This window comes from Notechis scutatus, chromosome 3 (genome assembly GCF_049901735.1).
Source record: "Notechis scutatus isolate UNSWTSFEM ecotype Mainland chromosome 3, rNotScu1.2, whole genome shotgun sequence".
In the NCBI taxonomy this organism is placed as follows: domain Eukaryota; kingdom Metazoa; phylum Chordata; class Lepidosauria; order Squamata; family Elapidae; genus Notechis; species Notechis scutatus.
This window is the reverse complement of record NC_142011.1, coordinates 83,347,724-83,363,211: the sequence shown is the minus strand read 5'-3', so window position 1 is coordinate 83,363,211 and position 15,488 is coordinate 83,347,724. Positions and strand designations below refer to the sequence as shown.

The following is a 15,488-nucleotide window of genomic DNA, read 5'->3' as shown; positions in this document are numbered from 1 at the left end:
TAATGGATTAATCAAGACAAGGTTACTGGAAAAGTCAAGTTTGTTACTGAAAAATCAGCAAAAGCAAAATGGCCGGGGATCATGGGTTAGTTTTTAGACAACAGCTTCTCGGTCTCCATGGAACAATTGGCATTGTTTGTCTATGAGACTTTTAACATTCTCCTGTTGAATAAGAAACAGGCTTTTTTTTTTTTTTTGCCTCCCATGGATGGTGCAACCCTTATATTTCCCTTCTGTGCAGTGAATTGAGAGATGTGTGGATTGTTTTGAGTTTTATGCAATCATTTGGTAAAGCCAAAGTTTTTTTTACAGGTGATTGCATTTTACTTTAAACACATAAATCCATATCTGTTTTGCAGATGCAGAAGAAATATGAGTTGTGAGTTGTGTTGGAGCGGGTTGCATGAAGGGAGGCTCAGCCAATCTCATTGCACACATGTTGTATTCTGACAATAAAGGTAATAATGGCTTTGATCGCTTTAGTTTAAATTACTGGTTTTATACACCCAGTGTCTTTACTCTATTAATGTTGCAGTTGCTAACAACAGCGAACTAAAGCTGCAAACCTACTCCCAATTGCTGAACTATTCTGGTAGAAGTTAATGAGTCTACCCATGTGCTTTGGATCATACACGGACTGTACTGAAAAGCTAGTGACCAATGATCAAAAAGCTGTTAAATTTACCTATTCCCACCAATCCTATTGTTTTCACTTTGAGGTTGCATCCTGGTGGTAAATCGCCGAATGGAAGAGGGAAAAAAGAGGAAAGGAATATTGTGAATTAGTGGCTCTATACGCTCTCCTTAAATCCTCAGTTAAGGTTGCAAGTTATAGGGTCTTATTATAGAACGCCTAGAACTGTCCAGCAGGTGGTGATCCTTCTTCTTTCCTTGTGTTTTATTATTTAATCCCAAAAGAAAGTTTCTGGCATACTAAGAAAGCTTTCTGGATGATCTGGGAAATTCACTGTCCCATCCAGTCACAACTGTGTACAGCTGGCACTATGGTCAGAAAAATGCAGACAGCAACAGCTTGTGACTGGCTAAAGTATTCTCACCCACAAATATTTGTGATATTATACAAATATGTGTGCATACACTGACAACATTGCAACTAGTACTTTTCCAGAAACCCAGAAACAGGGGTAGGGTTCTAAAATTGTGAATAGCCATCTTGTATGCAAAGACATTTATGTTTTTGAAAAGCAAGGCAGCGCTCCCTGAATGTTGAATGAGAACCAAAGGAATAAGTAGGAAGAGAAATATTTAACTCTAGTTCTAGTGAACTGGAAGTATTCCTACCTGGGGAGCAGCAAGGTGACACAGGCATTTCGGGACGCAAACAGACAGTACTGTTTCTGCCCATTGTTAAAAGAACTTAATAGAAAGTGCATAACTTCAGATGCTGATTTTAGTTATTTATTTTTAAAATATAGCATTCATTATATGATCCGATACATGCATGTTATGTGTATATATATATATAGTATGTTTCCTATATAAGATACTGCGATACATCTATAATAATCAGAACATGTTCATGTTTCCGTGCGTACTAATAAGATCAATTCCAGAATCAAAGTTATCTAACTGCTCCATTATAAATGCTATCTGCCTCCCTTCTTCCTCCCTTCTGCCTTTTCTGCATAGGCATCAAAATCTCAATCTGTCCCCTATTTTCTCAGTCCTGCCTTGCTGATACGATTAAAAACATAAATCTTCCAAAGCAAAGAAACCCAGAAATTGACTCAATTATTCCTAACTTATCAATTGTGTGCCATTTTACAATATATACTGTAGGTCTTAATATAGATTTGGTCTAGGGTTTATGTGTTTTTAACTGTTGATTTCTGAGTGCTGATCCAATTAATAGATCCAGATAAGAGAAATACGTTGTGCAAATCATGTTAGAATTCAGCGCAAATGGAAAACTTTTTGTAGCAAACATGAATAAAGATACTGGCAATGTTTTATAGTGTTTGCAACTACTGCCAGTAGCAGAGGTACATTTATGTCAGCTCCTTGAGTGTTTTGCTTCTGAACAGTCCTAAAACTTTAATTTACAGAACATGTTTGAAGAAAGAAGTCTTTCTTTACAGCTAACTCAAGATGGGATCACTGAGAAAGATATACTCTGTTTAGAACAATAGCATTTAAATTGTTTTCCTGCAAATGAAGGCCCTGCATTAGCTGGGATTATTCCGTATTGGCTGGGGAATTCTTTGACTTGAAGTTCAGACATCTTAAATATGCCAAGGTTGAAAAACAATGCCATAGGATATAATAACACAATCTTGAAAGCCTGATAGAGATGGCCTTTGCTCTCTCCTATACCAAAGAGAATCAGGGTGAAGTTATCTTAAGTTTCACCCTGTCTTCTTTCTCAAGCCTAGTGGTTGTTTACCTAACTATTCTGGCATACCTTCAAGGTTAGCTCTGCAATCCTGCAGGCTGAGATTTCTTTGATGAGAGTTATCTTATTAATACATTTAGATATACCATCCTTTCTTTGGATGCACACCTTCACTCTTTTTTTTATTCTTACATCTTTATGAATCAAGTTAGGCAGAGAAATAGTTAATGGCTTCAAGTCACCTATGAATTACATCCTCTCCTTGATTAGTATTCCAAAGACTTGGTCATTAAGCAAAATGGCCTCTGAGGGAAGACATGGCTGAGGGAGAGACACAGACCTCTGAGATCAATGGTAGCCACCATCTCATTCAGATAAGATCTCTTGTACAGTGTCCTGTGCCTGACCAATCCCTCCCTTTTTTGCCTCCTCACAGGGCAGAGGGATTGCTTAAAGAAGCTATGTCTTCCTGTGCTGCTTTTCTGTGCAGCACAGTGGTCCTTAAAAGTGCTATTTTTTAAAACTGTTAGCTAGCTGAGCAAATTAACAAGCTCAGCTCTGTGATCTTAATTAGTTGAAAAGAACCCTCCAGGTTGTTCAGCTGTTGCCTGAAACTGATTAGAACTTAATCAGTTTCCCATTGAAGGATTTGTCAGATACATGAAATTTGTCTGAAGTATTTGTCAGAAAACAAATTTTTATTAGGGTATTCGTGAATGCTCACTAACCAAGTGAGTTTCTAACTGAGAAGTGGCTTTGCTGTCTTTATCTGAAATTTACTTTTCCCCCTCCCAAATATTGTTCTTTAAAATGTAGAGTCATTTTAAATTCACTAAGAATATATTGATGAGGCAGACAAGTATGTGGTTGGCCTAGCCATATATACAAAATCTTGTACCTATGAAATCTGCTCAGTGCAGAGACAGTAATTCATTTTGATTGTAAGATTTGACATAAGATGAAATTATAATCTTTTGATTTTTTATACTTACTTCAAAATTGTCTAGTTCACCTGATTATGTTCAAATAACTAGCAAAATAACTCCTAACAGACAGGAAGCAGCGGGTGAAGCTAGGCAGAATCACATCTGATACCGATACAATTAGCACAGCCCCAGCCCCCCCCCCCCGGCTGTGTGCTGTCTCCACTTCTCTTCTCCGTATATACCAATGACTGCATCTCAAATGATCCATCTGTTAAAATACTGAAGTTTGCTGATGACACAACAGTGATTGGTCTCATTCGAGACAATGACGAATCCGCATACAGACAGCAGGTTGTACAACTTGCCTCGTGGTGTGACCGGAACAATCTGGAACTGAACACACTCAAACCCGTAGAAATGGTGGTAGACTTTAGGAGAAACCCTCCCATACCACCTCTTACAATACGAGACAACATAGTATCAACAGTAGAGACCTTCAAATTTCTAGGTTCTATTATATCACATGACCTAAAATGAACACCTAACGTCAAAAACGTCATCAAAAAAGCACAACAAAGAATGTTCTTTCTGCGCCAACTCCGAAAGCTGAAACTGCCCAAGGAGCTGCTGATACAGTTCTACAGAAGAATTATTGAGTCTATCATCTGCATGTTTATAACTGTCTGATTTGGTTCTGCAACCCAACAGGACACACATAGACTTCAGAGGATAATTAGGACTGCAGAAAAAACAATTACTACCCACCTGCCTTCAGTCGAGGACCTGTATACTGCACGAGTCAAAAAGAGGGCTGTGAAAATATTTACAGATCCCTCACATCCTGGATATAAATTGTTTCAACTTCTACCCTCAAAATGACGCTGTAGAGCACTGCACACCAGAACAACCAGACACAAGAACAGTTTTTTCCCGAAAGCCATCACTCTGCTAAACAAATAATTCCCTCAACATTGTTCAACTATTACAAAGTCTGCACTCCTATTACTATTAATCTTCTCACCCATCTCCTCCTACTTGTGACTGTATGACTATAACTTTGTCGCTTGTATCCTTATGATTTATATTGACTGTTTCCTGGTATGATTTGATTGCTTATTGTACTCTATGACTATCATTAAGTGTTGTACCTTATGATTCTTGATCCTTGACAAATGTATCTTTTCTTTTATGTATACTGAGAGCATTTGTACCAAGACAAATTTCTTGTGTGTCCAATCACACTTGGCCAGTAAAGAATTCTATTCTATTCTATTCTATTCTATTCTATTCTATTCTATTCTATTCTATTCTATTCTATTCTATTCTATTCTATATACTAAAAGGATTTTAGAAAAAAGGAAAAGTACTTAGAGGTATAAGTGAAAGTGAAAACCTTGTAGCATATAACATCTATTGGGCATTATTTAAAATTGCTAGTGAAGTATGACTTAGAAATCCAACAAGTCAAAAATTATATGATTAAATGGATGCTAAATTTGGATATAGTAATAGATATGCAACAATGGGAATTTCAATGCAAGAACGTTTTATTCACTCTAAATAGTAAAGATAATTGTATAAGATTGAAATATTACTCAGTTCTGATTGCAAAATAGACAGTCCATTCTCTAAAGATTGTGAAAAAGTACTGAGCAGATTGGGTCATTCTTTCTTATTTTGTGGCAATTAGATAAAGCTCAACAATTCTGGAAGATTATTCCTACCCAAATGAGACACATCTTAAAAGTTGAATTTTATTTCAACTATTTTCTAATTTAAACTTTATTGTACATATTTTCTAAAAATATATTAAAGCTTCTACATGCAAAGTACTGCAACGATATTTATTTCCCTGGAAAAGTTCTTTGATCTTTTCATTGGAAGAATGATTTACAAAATTGTGGGAATATATTTTGATGCTTAGAATGACTTCATATTTTAAAAGTTAATCTGACAGTGACACCATCAAAGCCACATTAACAACATGAATTAACAATAATTGAAGAGCAAGAAGAGAAGAGCAAGAGCCGCAACTTTGTGTCTCCCTTGACACCCGAAGTGAGGAGGAGGGGAGGAGGAGGAGGAGGAGGAGGAGGAGAAAGAATCTGACAGAATTTAATTCAGACTGGAAACCATTTCTAAATCATATAGAGATCTGTATTACATACAAAATTTGGGTTTCTTTATGCATAGATTTTAGATTTCAATTTTATGGCATTTTAAAATCAGAATACAGTATCCGTAAGGTTGGAATTTGTTGTCTCATTTGGTGATACATTTTATGTTGGTCATGGGTCCTGATGTTCATGCTTTGATTGGAGCTTAATGGTGATTTCTAGGTCTTTTTCTTTCATTTTGGTGCAGCTGGTGCTCCTAATGTGCTGAAAGTACAGTATGTCCAAAAATCTGTTGTATACTTAAAATGCATTTGGTTTCCATAGTAGATTTCATGGGTTTATCAACAACAGAACACTGATGAAACGCTTGCTTGAAGATGGAAAGTTTGAAATCATCACTGAGAGATATGATTCAACATGTTTAATCACCAGATAAATCAATCTTAAATTTAATTGAGTTAGTAGAGACTCATTTTAATTCATCATGGTATGTTTGAATTGGTGACAGTTGTTTTTCAGACTGTTTTGGTTCTGATATGTTGTTGCTTCTAAGGAACATAACAGCAGCAACAGAAAAAAAGACTTAACTTTGAAGTGTGGTGTACAGTTTGGTTTCATCCTCAAGCTATCTTGTAACTATTCCACCAGAAAAAGTACATATTTTTAGATCTGGGGAATATGCAGACCAAAAATAAACTAGTTTTATAACAGCTCTCCCAACTTTCCATAGTCAAAATGTTCAAGAGCCTGAAATGGCACCTCTTTATCTATTCCCTTGCTATGCATTTTCAGTTTGTTATTCTGCAATTTATATGTCCAATCAACTCTTGCCAAATGTGGATTTCTTCCTTAGTAAACATCTGTTAAAAGTTAGGTGTGCGCATTATAGCTTTCATATATGGAGCAATACCTTTATTGTTATATAGTATATTCTTTTCTATACTGCTATACTTTCTATCCTTCTTCAAGACATAATATGGTTAGCAGGTTGGGTTTTTCAGTTATTTGACTAGGTTGATGGGGTTTGAATGTTCTGGATAATGGAGAGAGGGATAAATTATGTTCTTAAGATAGTTTCATTTTGGTGGGGTGGGTGGGAATGGAGTGACAGGATTGGGTGTCTAAAGAAATAATAAGGCAAGGAATGGAATTTAGAGAAAAGAATTCTATGACATTCAGTAACCCTGGGAGATTCATACTGTTCTTGTTTAGGCCCCAAAATATACAAAATCAGTAACTTGATCCCAGAACCAATTTTAAGATTTATGTGTGTATTGTTAATAAATCATTAGCATCTGGATGTAAATAATTGAACAAAAATTATTTATGGCACATTGTATAGTAGGAGATGAATGCAGGACATGACATGTATTCAAAACTTTTGTAGAGCCCTACTTTAATAGTCAACAGACTGAATATGGCTATTTGGAAAGTATTCATGGTCTTTCTTCTCTTCACCCCTGCCCCCCTCCCCCCCCCCCAAAAAAAAAATCCTTCTCAAAATGGCTTAGATGGAAAACTCTCTTGGCTGGATTTCCTCAGCAATTGGGAGTTAAATCTTCAGTTTGATGGGGCCCTTGGGTTAAGAAGCAAAGCCAGGATTTTTTATTTTTATTTATTTATTTATTTTTTGTTCTCAATGATATCCTGGATGACCTGTTCACTATCATTTATTTTGCTGTTTGGCAAAGCGAGGAACTAATAATGCAGACAGACACATAATAAGTTTTTGTACGTTTTGTATTTCACAAGATGCTCAAACCACATTATGAATTGTATATACGGTATCTGTTTGTCTTGGTTTGTTAGGGCCTAAAAACATCAGCCAAAATTCATGGTTTTGTGTTGCCAACCACAATTTTGCCTAATTGTGGAACATAGCTGAGTGCTACTGTTGTAGGAAACATTATATGGATCTGGTGCATTATCTAAAACAGAATGCTTTTGTTAATTGCTTTGTGTCAGGTTCTTGCTCATTTGATTTTTGTCTAAATCTTATTTCTTCTGCTCTGTCTGTAAGACCCAAAAACATATTATGTATGGAGCTTATGAGCAAACAGTTGTGCTTCTAAACTTTGTTCAATAAAAACAAAAGCTAAACAACATTAGAAATATTTAGCATCTTGTTGAAGGAGCCTGTTTTAGAGATCAGCATTTGAAGAAGAAAAAAACTAGGCCAAATCCAGCCTCAGATAATTAGAATGTGTTGTTCATGCTGTTGAGTTTAATATCAGCCTCAGGTGGGAAATTCTAGCGATATCCACAGAAGATGATTCAAGACAGATCTATCAATACAACTTAGTTTGTCCTATCTCAAGGGTAGTGTTTCTCAACTTTGGAAATTTTAATGAGTGTAAACTTCAGCTTCTATGCTGGCTGGAGAATTTTGGGAGTTGAAGTCCACATCTTTTATAGTTGCCAAAGTTGAGAAATAGAGTTGAGAAATGCTACTCTAGTGGTACCACCAAAGTGAGCCAGGAGAATAGCTGAACCTAAGGTAGAATGAGTGTGGGACGACTCCTGTCCATATGCTACTGTACATCAAATTTTGCTTTCTTCTGGTTGACATTAGTGGCCCCAATTATAATTTTGGATTTCTCCTTGAGTTCTATGGATTTATGCTGCCCAAAGTCACCGTTATACAAGCTGGACATCCACATACATTTTCTAAATTTTCTTTTAAAAATGTGTAGTTGGATTTATAATTCTGTGACAATCATCTTAAACAGCTTTCTTCAAGGTAATTTGGAGTTCCTGGTGTACTGAGGTACAATTTCCATGAGTGACCATTTTGGGTTGAGATTATTAGAATTAATTGTGGTCCAACACATCTGGAAAGCAACAGATTAAGCAGGCTGCTTTAAAGATGCAACGGACTAGTTTTTATCCAGCCAGTGAGGAGTTCTCTTAAAACATAATGTTTGAATTTTGTGATTTGAAGATAGAAACTTCTCAGACTTACAACTCATTTTTTCGTCTCCCATGCTTTTCTGAACAGCTGTCTCAATATGGGCATTGTAATTTGATATATTTTACTCTGCATTATTAGCATGGTTTTGTAATGGCTGTTTTGAAAAACAAATCTATGCTGTGAATTAATCTGGAGTCCTTCACACTAGCAAGGTGCTTCACTATTTCAAAACCTTAGAATTTACTTTTATAATGACACTGTGTGTGTGAATGTGTGTTTGTGTGGGATTTCAGGCCCAAAGTTATATAAAGCTAATAGGGTTTGTTGATTGTTTTCTTAATTATTTTCCAATATTTGTGCCCTAGTCAGTTCTTTGTAATATAAATTACTCTGCCAGAATAATAGGCATGAGCCCTCAGTCTGTTTTTGTAATTTGGTTGCTGTGGTAATAATATTCAGCCTTCCACAACCCTGGCATCTCCAAGGAGACCAAAATTGTTGCTGTCTTTACCAACTTGATATTGTCTGTGTTTGTAGAACATTTCTGAAAGCAATTCTTAATTGTATAAATTTGTGTCCTTTCTAGGAAAAAAAAGAGAGAACTTTCTAAAGGCATGGCCATAATGCTGAACTTGCATTTACCTTTTGATTTAGTACTGGCAAATGGATTTTTTTAAAAAAATTATGAACTTTCCGGGAGAAAAGAGTTTCAGAATATAGATTGATGGATTGTGTGATTTGATGTTTCTTATATAAAAAACAGACTGGGTATAGAAAACTAGAGTTATGAAAAATAATTCTAATCTTTTCTTTGGCACATAACTTTTCTACGTGCGAAAGCCTATTTAAGTGGTAGACAAACATGAGATTTTTCTATCCAAATTTTGAAATATTATAGTCCAAGGTACACTTTATCACAATTTTTGCTTAAAAGTGACTTTTAATTATCTTGCCTTTATTGGCATAATCCTGACTCATTATGTTGTTTTATGCCTCATGTACTCTCAAATCTATCCTTGTCCTTAGCCTTTTCACTTTATCTGTTGATTGTGTCCTATTTTATTTGGTATATCTTTAATTCTTTAACAAAGTTAAGAGGGAAGTTGAATAATAATAAAAAAATCTTGTTTACACAGGCCCTTGAAGGAAACATGCCGCTATGTGGGGGTTAGTATGTCCTTTATTCCAAACATTGATAAGGCGAACCAAATCTCCAAAACAAAACGAACATATCTCCTGATTTACAAACAGGGAGAGCTTTTATGATAATTGCTAGGATGGAAGATTTTGTACCCTTGAACCTGTCTCCTTCACAATTGGGCCACAGACTATCATTCACAGATGCAAAGAACTCTTTTCTGATGGTTCTTTTAATTAGCAGCCCCCCACTTACAATTTTCTATGTTATGTCTAGCTTTCCTCTCTACGGACTTTCCAGCGGCCAGCCCACGCTGATATCCTCCTCTTGTGCCCTGAACAGGGTCAGAAGATCCACGTGCTTCTTCATTCTATAGGAATTTATAATATCAAAGACTGCAAATTCAAGGAAACTTTCTGAAAATCAACTAGTACAACCTATGGAACCAGGTTGCAAACTGAAAGGGCATTGCTTCCCTGGCACTTTTGTGCTGCGTGGATTTCAACTCCCAGAATTCCACAGGCAGCAAGGTTGAGAAATATTTCTATAGAGCAAGGGTCTTCAAATTTGGCAAATTTAAAACTTGTGGACTTCAACTCCCAGAATTCCTGAGCTAACATGACTGGAGGAGAAATTCTGGGAGTTGAAGTCCAAAAGTCTTAAAGCTGTCAAGTTTGAAGACCCCTGCTGTAGAGTCTGGAATGTTTTCGGAATGCTGCATTGCTTCTTCTTTTCCTTTCTTTTTCATCATATTATGTTATTGATATTTGCATGACACAATGTTGTAATGACGAGGCAGTTGATTTTTAAGTCCTATTTTGCTGGGTCAAAGGGCGACTAAGGTGTTAGTGTCTTTGCTATTGCTGCTCATTATAATTAGCAGGTTGGGTGATTTCAAACAAGGATGTTCTTGCCAGCCCTGGTCCTTGAGTAGAACTATACCCAGGATGTAAAAACTATGATTTGGAAGTGTCAGGTTTAATTTTTAACTCAGTCATGAGCTAAATGTGTTCTTAAATGTACTACTCACCTTCATGCCCCCCCCCAGCTCAGCCTTTATCTTAGAAAATTCCCTGAGGGATGGTGCAATTTTATTTAGCAAGATACTTTCAGGGGCTTCTCCTTGGGAATAGCACATCCTTCACTTCTATCCTGTTGCTCTTCACATTCCCTTACTTGCATGTCTAATCTTGCCACTGTTGAAAGGAGGAGGAGGACTGGAGAGAGGAAGACACAAAGAAAGTATTTCTTCTTCCCCATTCTTCTATCCCTATCTTCTTGTCTGGAAAAGACATAAGCCTCAGTTCAGCACATGCCAAATGATGCTAGCCTTGACATTTCATTCATCAGTTAAGTAACCCTTAAGTGCTGTTGACTTTGAGATTTGGCCTCACTCTTTCTGTAGAAAATAGAAAAAATATTTCAAATCTGTGAGCAAGTCTATGTGCAAGTTACTAGGTGGCCCCTGAAGTAATTAAGCCCCTACAGCAGAAGTGCTTATTATTATTAATTTATTGCTCAGTTGGATCAAGTGGTAATTGTAGTGTCTTGAGTTATTTGTTTATATCTTACAGGTTGTTTTGCATTTGAATCCAATTGCTTCAATGCATATTCATCAGAAACCATTGGTGTTCCTCCTGAACTCACCTGTGCCTCTATCATGGAAAGTGAAAACAGAAAGACTTGCTTTGGGGATTCAGAGATTTTTCATTGTAAGTATTTGAAATATCCTGACCTTGTGTAATAATGTTTCGAATGCAACTGATGTATATGGACAGAGAAAAATAAATGCTAATTAGCTCTCACATTTCAGCAAAAATCTCTTAGGAGCCGTGTTGGGCTTATTTGAATTTTTGTGTAACATGGGTGGTGAGAGAGGGAGGTTATAGGATTGCCCTTACTGTGTGATTATTCACTACAGTAGGCTTCCTGCTTTGATCAACTGTGGCACCTCTGACAGATCACTAGCTTTAGAAGATGCAGTAGCCGTAATATCAAAGGTCAAGAGCACTGCAAGAAATTAGTAAGAAACTTGCTTGCTGTGTGGTCTGCCAGCAAAACTCCTGTTGAGTTGAGCCCCTTGTGATCAGGAGAAAGTTTGAGCTGAGGTTTTGGTAAAGGCATAAGCTTAAGTCCAGCATGAAACCCTGGCATGCTTCTGAAGAACAGTCCATCAGTCACCTACTATTTAATAAATTACACACATTGACCATTGGCCAGGATGTGCTGTTAGTAGAGCTGACCAGATGGGTTGTTTGGGTTGAATTTTTAGGCTATGATATCATGTCTCATGATGACTCCTTTACAACTTCATTATTTAACATCCCAATTTCTGAAACAAACATTATTTAATGGCTTATTCAAGAGTTATACAAATTCCAAATAATCTCTGGAAAATGTCACATCTGGCACCTGGAGGGACATTCTCCCAAATAATGAATATAATATTGTATGACAGTTTTACAAAAGCGTGTTGCCAGCAAGGAATCAATCTTTCTTGGTTTATAAAAGAATTTTTTTTAAATAGCAAAACTATTAAAGAAAACTCCAAAAACTATTATATGTACTTACCCGAATATGATATGTCTCTATGATACATATGATATGTCTCTTTGATATATAGTATGCTTTTCCCCCCTGTGCTTCTAAACTAAAATACATACTTTTGGTGCACAGTTGTTGAGCTGAGAAATAGTGGGAAACAGTCTTTAGTGAACTTACCATAGTGAATGAATGTGCCAGTCCATAAAGTATTCTGTTTTGTTGGACAACACATTGCTTAAAAAGAAATCCCTAATTTTCATTGTGATTTTTCAGTGGGGGAAAACTATATTGTGATGTCTCTTCCATCCAAATCTCATAGAAAGTATTTTGGATAAGTTTAATTAAACTGAAAAACTGTGTGAGGAATAGACACAGCTCTACAGAATGTGACCTAAAATATAAGAGATAAATCACATGGATTAATTTTCCTGAAGTCATACAATGTTATATGAAGGAGTGGAATCATCCAATAATATGTTTTTCTACATCAAAAACTCCCTGAAGTATCCTTTTTTATATAACCTTGAGTGGAAAGGGCAATTCCACCTGCTATCGTCTTCCAATTTGGAATTTATTGATGTAATTCCAGCATAAATTTATGAATGGATGAAGAGTTTTACCCTCTCTCATTTTCTGTGTTTGCAGGAAGATTGAATTCACCTGCCATTAAAACATTAAAATGGTGCCTCCTATTCATTGAAAAAGAAAGACTCTCAATCATGACATATATTTACCATGATTTTAGTTTGACTTAGATTGCTCTCTGACCACATGATTTTCAGAGGTTCTTAATTGGTTGCCAACATTTATTTATTTATTATTTTAATACTTTTCCCTGATTGGCAAGTTGACAGATCCTTCACTAAGCAGTAAAATTATAACAAATAAGTGAAGAGAGATTTATAACAAAGTGAGATGTGGCAGAGGAAGAAGGAAAAAACAATATATTTGTAGCCAAAAAGGTAAAATTGAATGAAACATACATTTTCCAATGCCTTCCTTCATAACAGAGAGAACTTATTTTCATGCCACCAATTTAGCCTTTTCCGCCCCCATCACATCAATTTTACTGACCCCTGCTGTGGAACAGGTTTTTCTTTATATCACCCAACAAAATATGTAGTGGGGCTTTTTGCTAAGAAAATAGCCAAAAAGGAGAAGATCAAACAATCTTTTTCTCATCCTCATTTTGTTTTACAGTGGCTGCGTTTTTTTTTCAAAATAAAGATCCAATAAAAGAATTATAAAACATATGCATATATTTACCCAATTTCTGGGTCTCCCAACCCAAAAGATGACTCTGGATGGCTTCACAAAATTATAAATTGTTAAAAGCAAAATAAAAGACCAATTCTTCCATATCATGCCTAAAGTAAAAAGGACCTGCCAGAAACCCTAATCCAGAGTATATCTGCATGCTGGCTAGGGAATTCTGGGAGTTGAAGTCAATTTAAAAAAGGAGTTTGAATTTACTATATTTTAAGAGGTTAATCCTATTTGCACTGAAAAGCAGATAGGTAAGTTTCTCCCCTTCACAGCTTCTAACTTATTAGCAAATAAATTATGCTCACCTATACTAATGGACTAATTTAATAGCGGGACTAAATCACTGTGAAAGATTGCTATCTTTAGTTACGTGCATCAAATATTCTTGAAAGTGAATTGAACAGAAGCTGGAAGACAATCAAAAGGAAGCTGCAGTTCAATATGTCTAATGGTGCATAGCTCTGTGTTAAAATGAATAGACTGTGCTGTAAATTAATTCATGTAATGGATATTATGTTTCATAACATACTAGCACCTGAGCTACATTAATCTGAGCATGGAATCTCCTGGGTCTTAAAACTCAATTCCTCTTGAAAGCAAAACTTGGATCATTTAATTGGGTTATTTATGGTCTTTCTACAGTAAAGTTTTATAACTGGAGTTGTCATGATTATATCAAACATATTTTGCCGCCTTATAGGAATCAAACTTCCCTTTGGTAAGATACCTGGATTTTATCCCTTCCTTCTTTGTTTTTTAATAACTGCTTCAGCTGAATTGATCAAATAAGTAGAAAGAATAATTCCTATTCCTTACCAATTGTATATAAAAATAAGCTAGTTTTGATTGATTTTATATTGTGAACATGCTAGATCATTCTTTCCATGTGCAATTATCTAGCTCAAACTATCCTAAGTTTTCCTCAGTTCATTGATGGTCGTGAATTCTTTTTTCCTTGAAGTTCTACAGTTCCTTTTATTTATTCTTTGGATTGTATTTGTTTTTTCCTCAAGTTTTTCCATGAGTGAAGAATTACTGAATAATAGGAGTGTGATAGTTAATGTTAGCTTTAAGATTTTATTTTCCATCTTTATTACTCAAAGTGGCAAACATGCACAAAGCTCTTTCCTTCTCCTATTTTCCCCACAAATACCCCCGTTGAGGGTTGGGTTGAGAGAAAGTGACTAGCCCAAAGTCACCCAGCCAGCTTCAATGCCTAAGACTTGACTAGAACTCACAGTCTCCTGCTTCTTGCCTGAGGCCTTCACCACTAGATCAGACTGGTCCTGAAGAACTACAGCTTCTAGCAGCCATGCTCAGCCATGCTAACTAGGAATAGTACCTTTTGCGGGACTGCAGCTTTCGATCCCCAATGGACAAACTTTGTACACAAACCCAGTTTAAATGAGAGAAGGCCAAATTAATACTTCACTTTCAGTCCTCATAACCTCATCAATCCTGTTAGTAGCATAATGGGAAAATTCATAGTTGGATCAATTAGGAAAGGGAAGAAATGAAATTTCATTATAGGATAATGTTCTACCTTCCCATCTTAATTCTCCACAAATCCTGCACTGTATGGAGTTTCAGTTAAAAAGAAATCCATAGAAGAGAAAAGCTAGACAATTATACCTGTGTCTTCAAAGGTATGTGAGATATCTGGCTTATGGTACAAAGCAGTTTTTTTAGCAGAGCTTTTTAAATCTAGGGATACTTAAAACTCCCACTGGTGGTGGGAGGTCCTCCCTCCCCCCCACCTCTCTCTCTCTCTCTCCTCTCTCTCTTTTAAGTATCTCCAAGCTATAGAACCGTTTTAGACGGAAAGGGCAATTGCCCCCTACTTTGGCTAATTCCCCCCTCCCTCTCCTCTGTCCTCCCACCCTTCTTTTTCAAGCTAGTTTCCACAAGAAGATATTGGCAGGAGGCCATTTTTTAATGTTTTATTTTTGTGTGAAAGAGGTGGCCTTTGCAGGTGCTGCTCAGCTGGTGGAAACTTTTGCTTCAAGTGGTGGGCCCTTTGACTTTCATGGCTCCAGATCTTTCCTGCTGGGCTGAAGCTGGTTGTTATGGAAACTACAATGAAACTTCCTTAGATGCCTCATTCTGTGGTTGCATGGCATTGTAGGTTTAAATAGTCAATTAAGATCATGTGTAATAGTCTTAGATTACTATGTTAAACAGTTTTGGCCACAATGTTTTTGTGTGTGTGTGTGTGGACACAATACATTTACTT

The 15,488-nt window shown here is 36.3% G+C and overlaps 1 protein-coding gene across 5 annotated transcripts in view; it reads left to right on the top strand.

Annotated features, from left to right (window-relative positions):
- The window catches only part of TGFBR3 (transforming growth factor beta receptor 3), a 165,752-nt gene that overhangs the window by 89,553 nt on the left and 60,711 nt on the right, over positions 1-15,488 (top strand). For all 5 annotated transcript variants that reach the window (XM_087960597.1, XM_087960599.1, XM_087960600.1 and 2 more), the window contains exon 4: positions 11,020-11,157. In XM_087960597.1, coding sequence (XP_087816723.1) covers positions 11,020-11,157 — 138 coding nt within the window. The remainder of the gene's footprint in view (positions 1-11,019; positions 11,158-15,488) is intronic.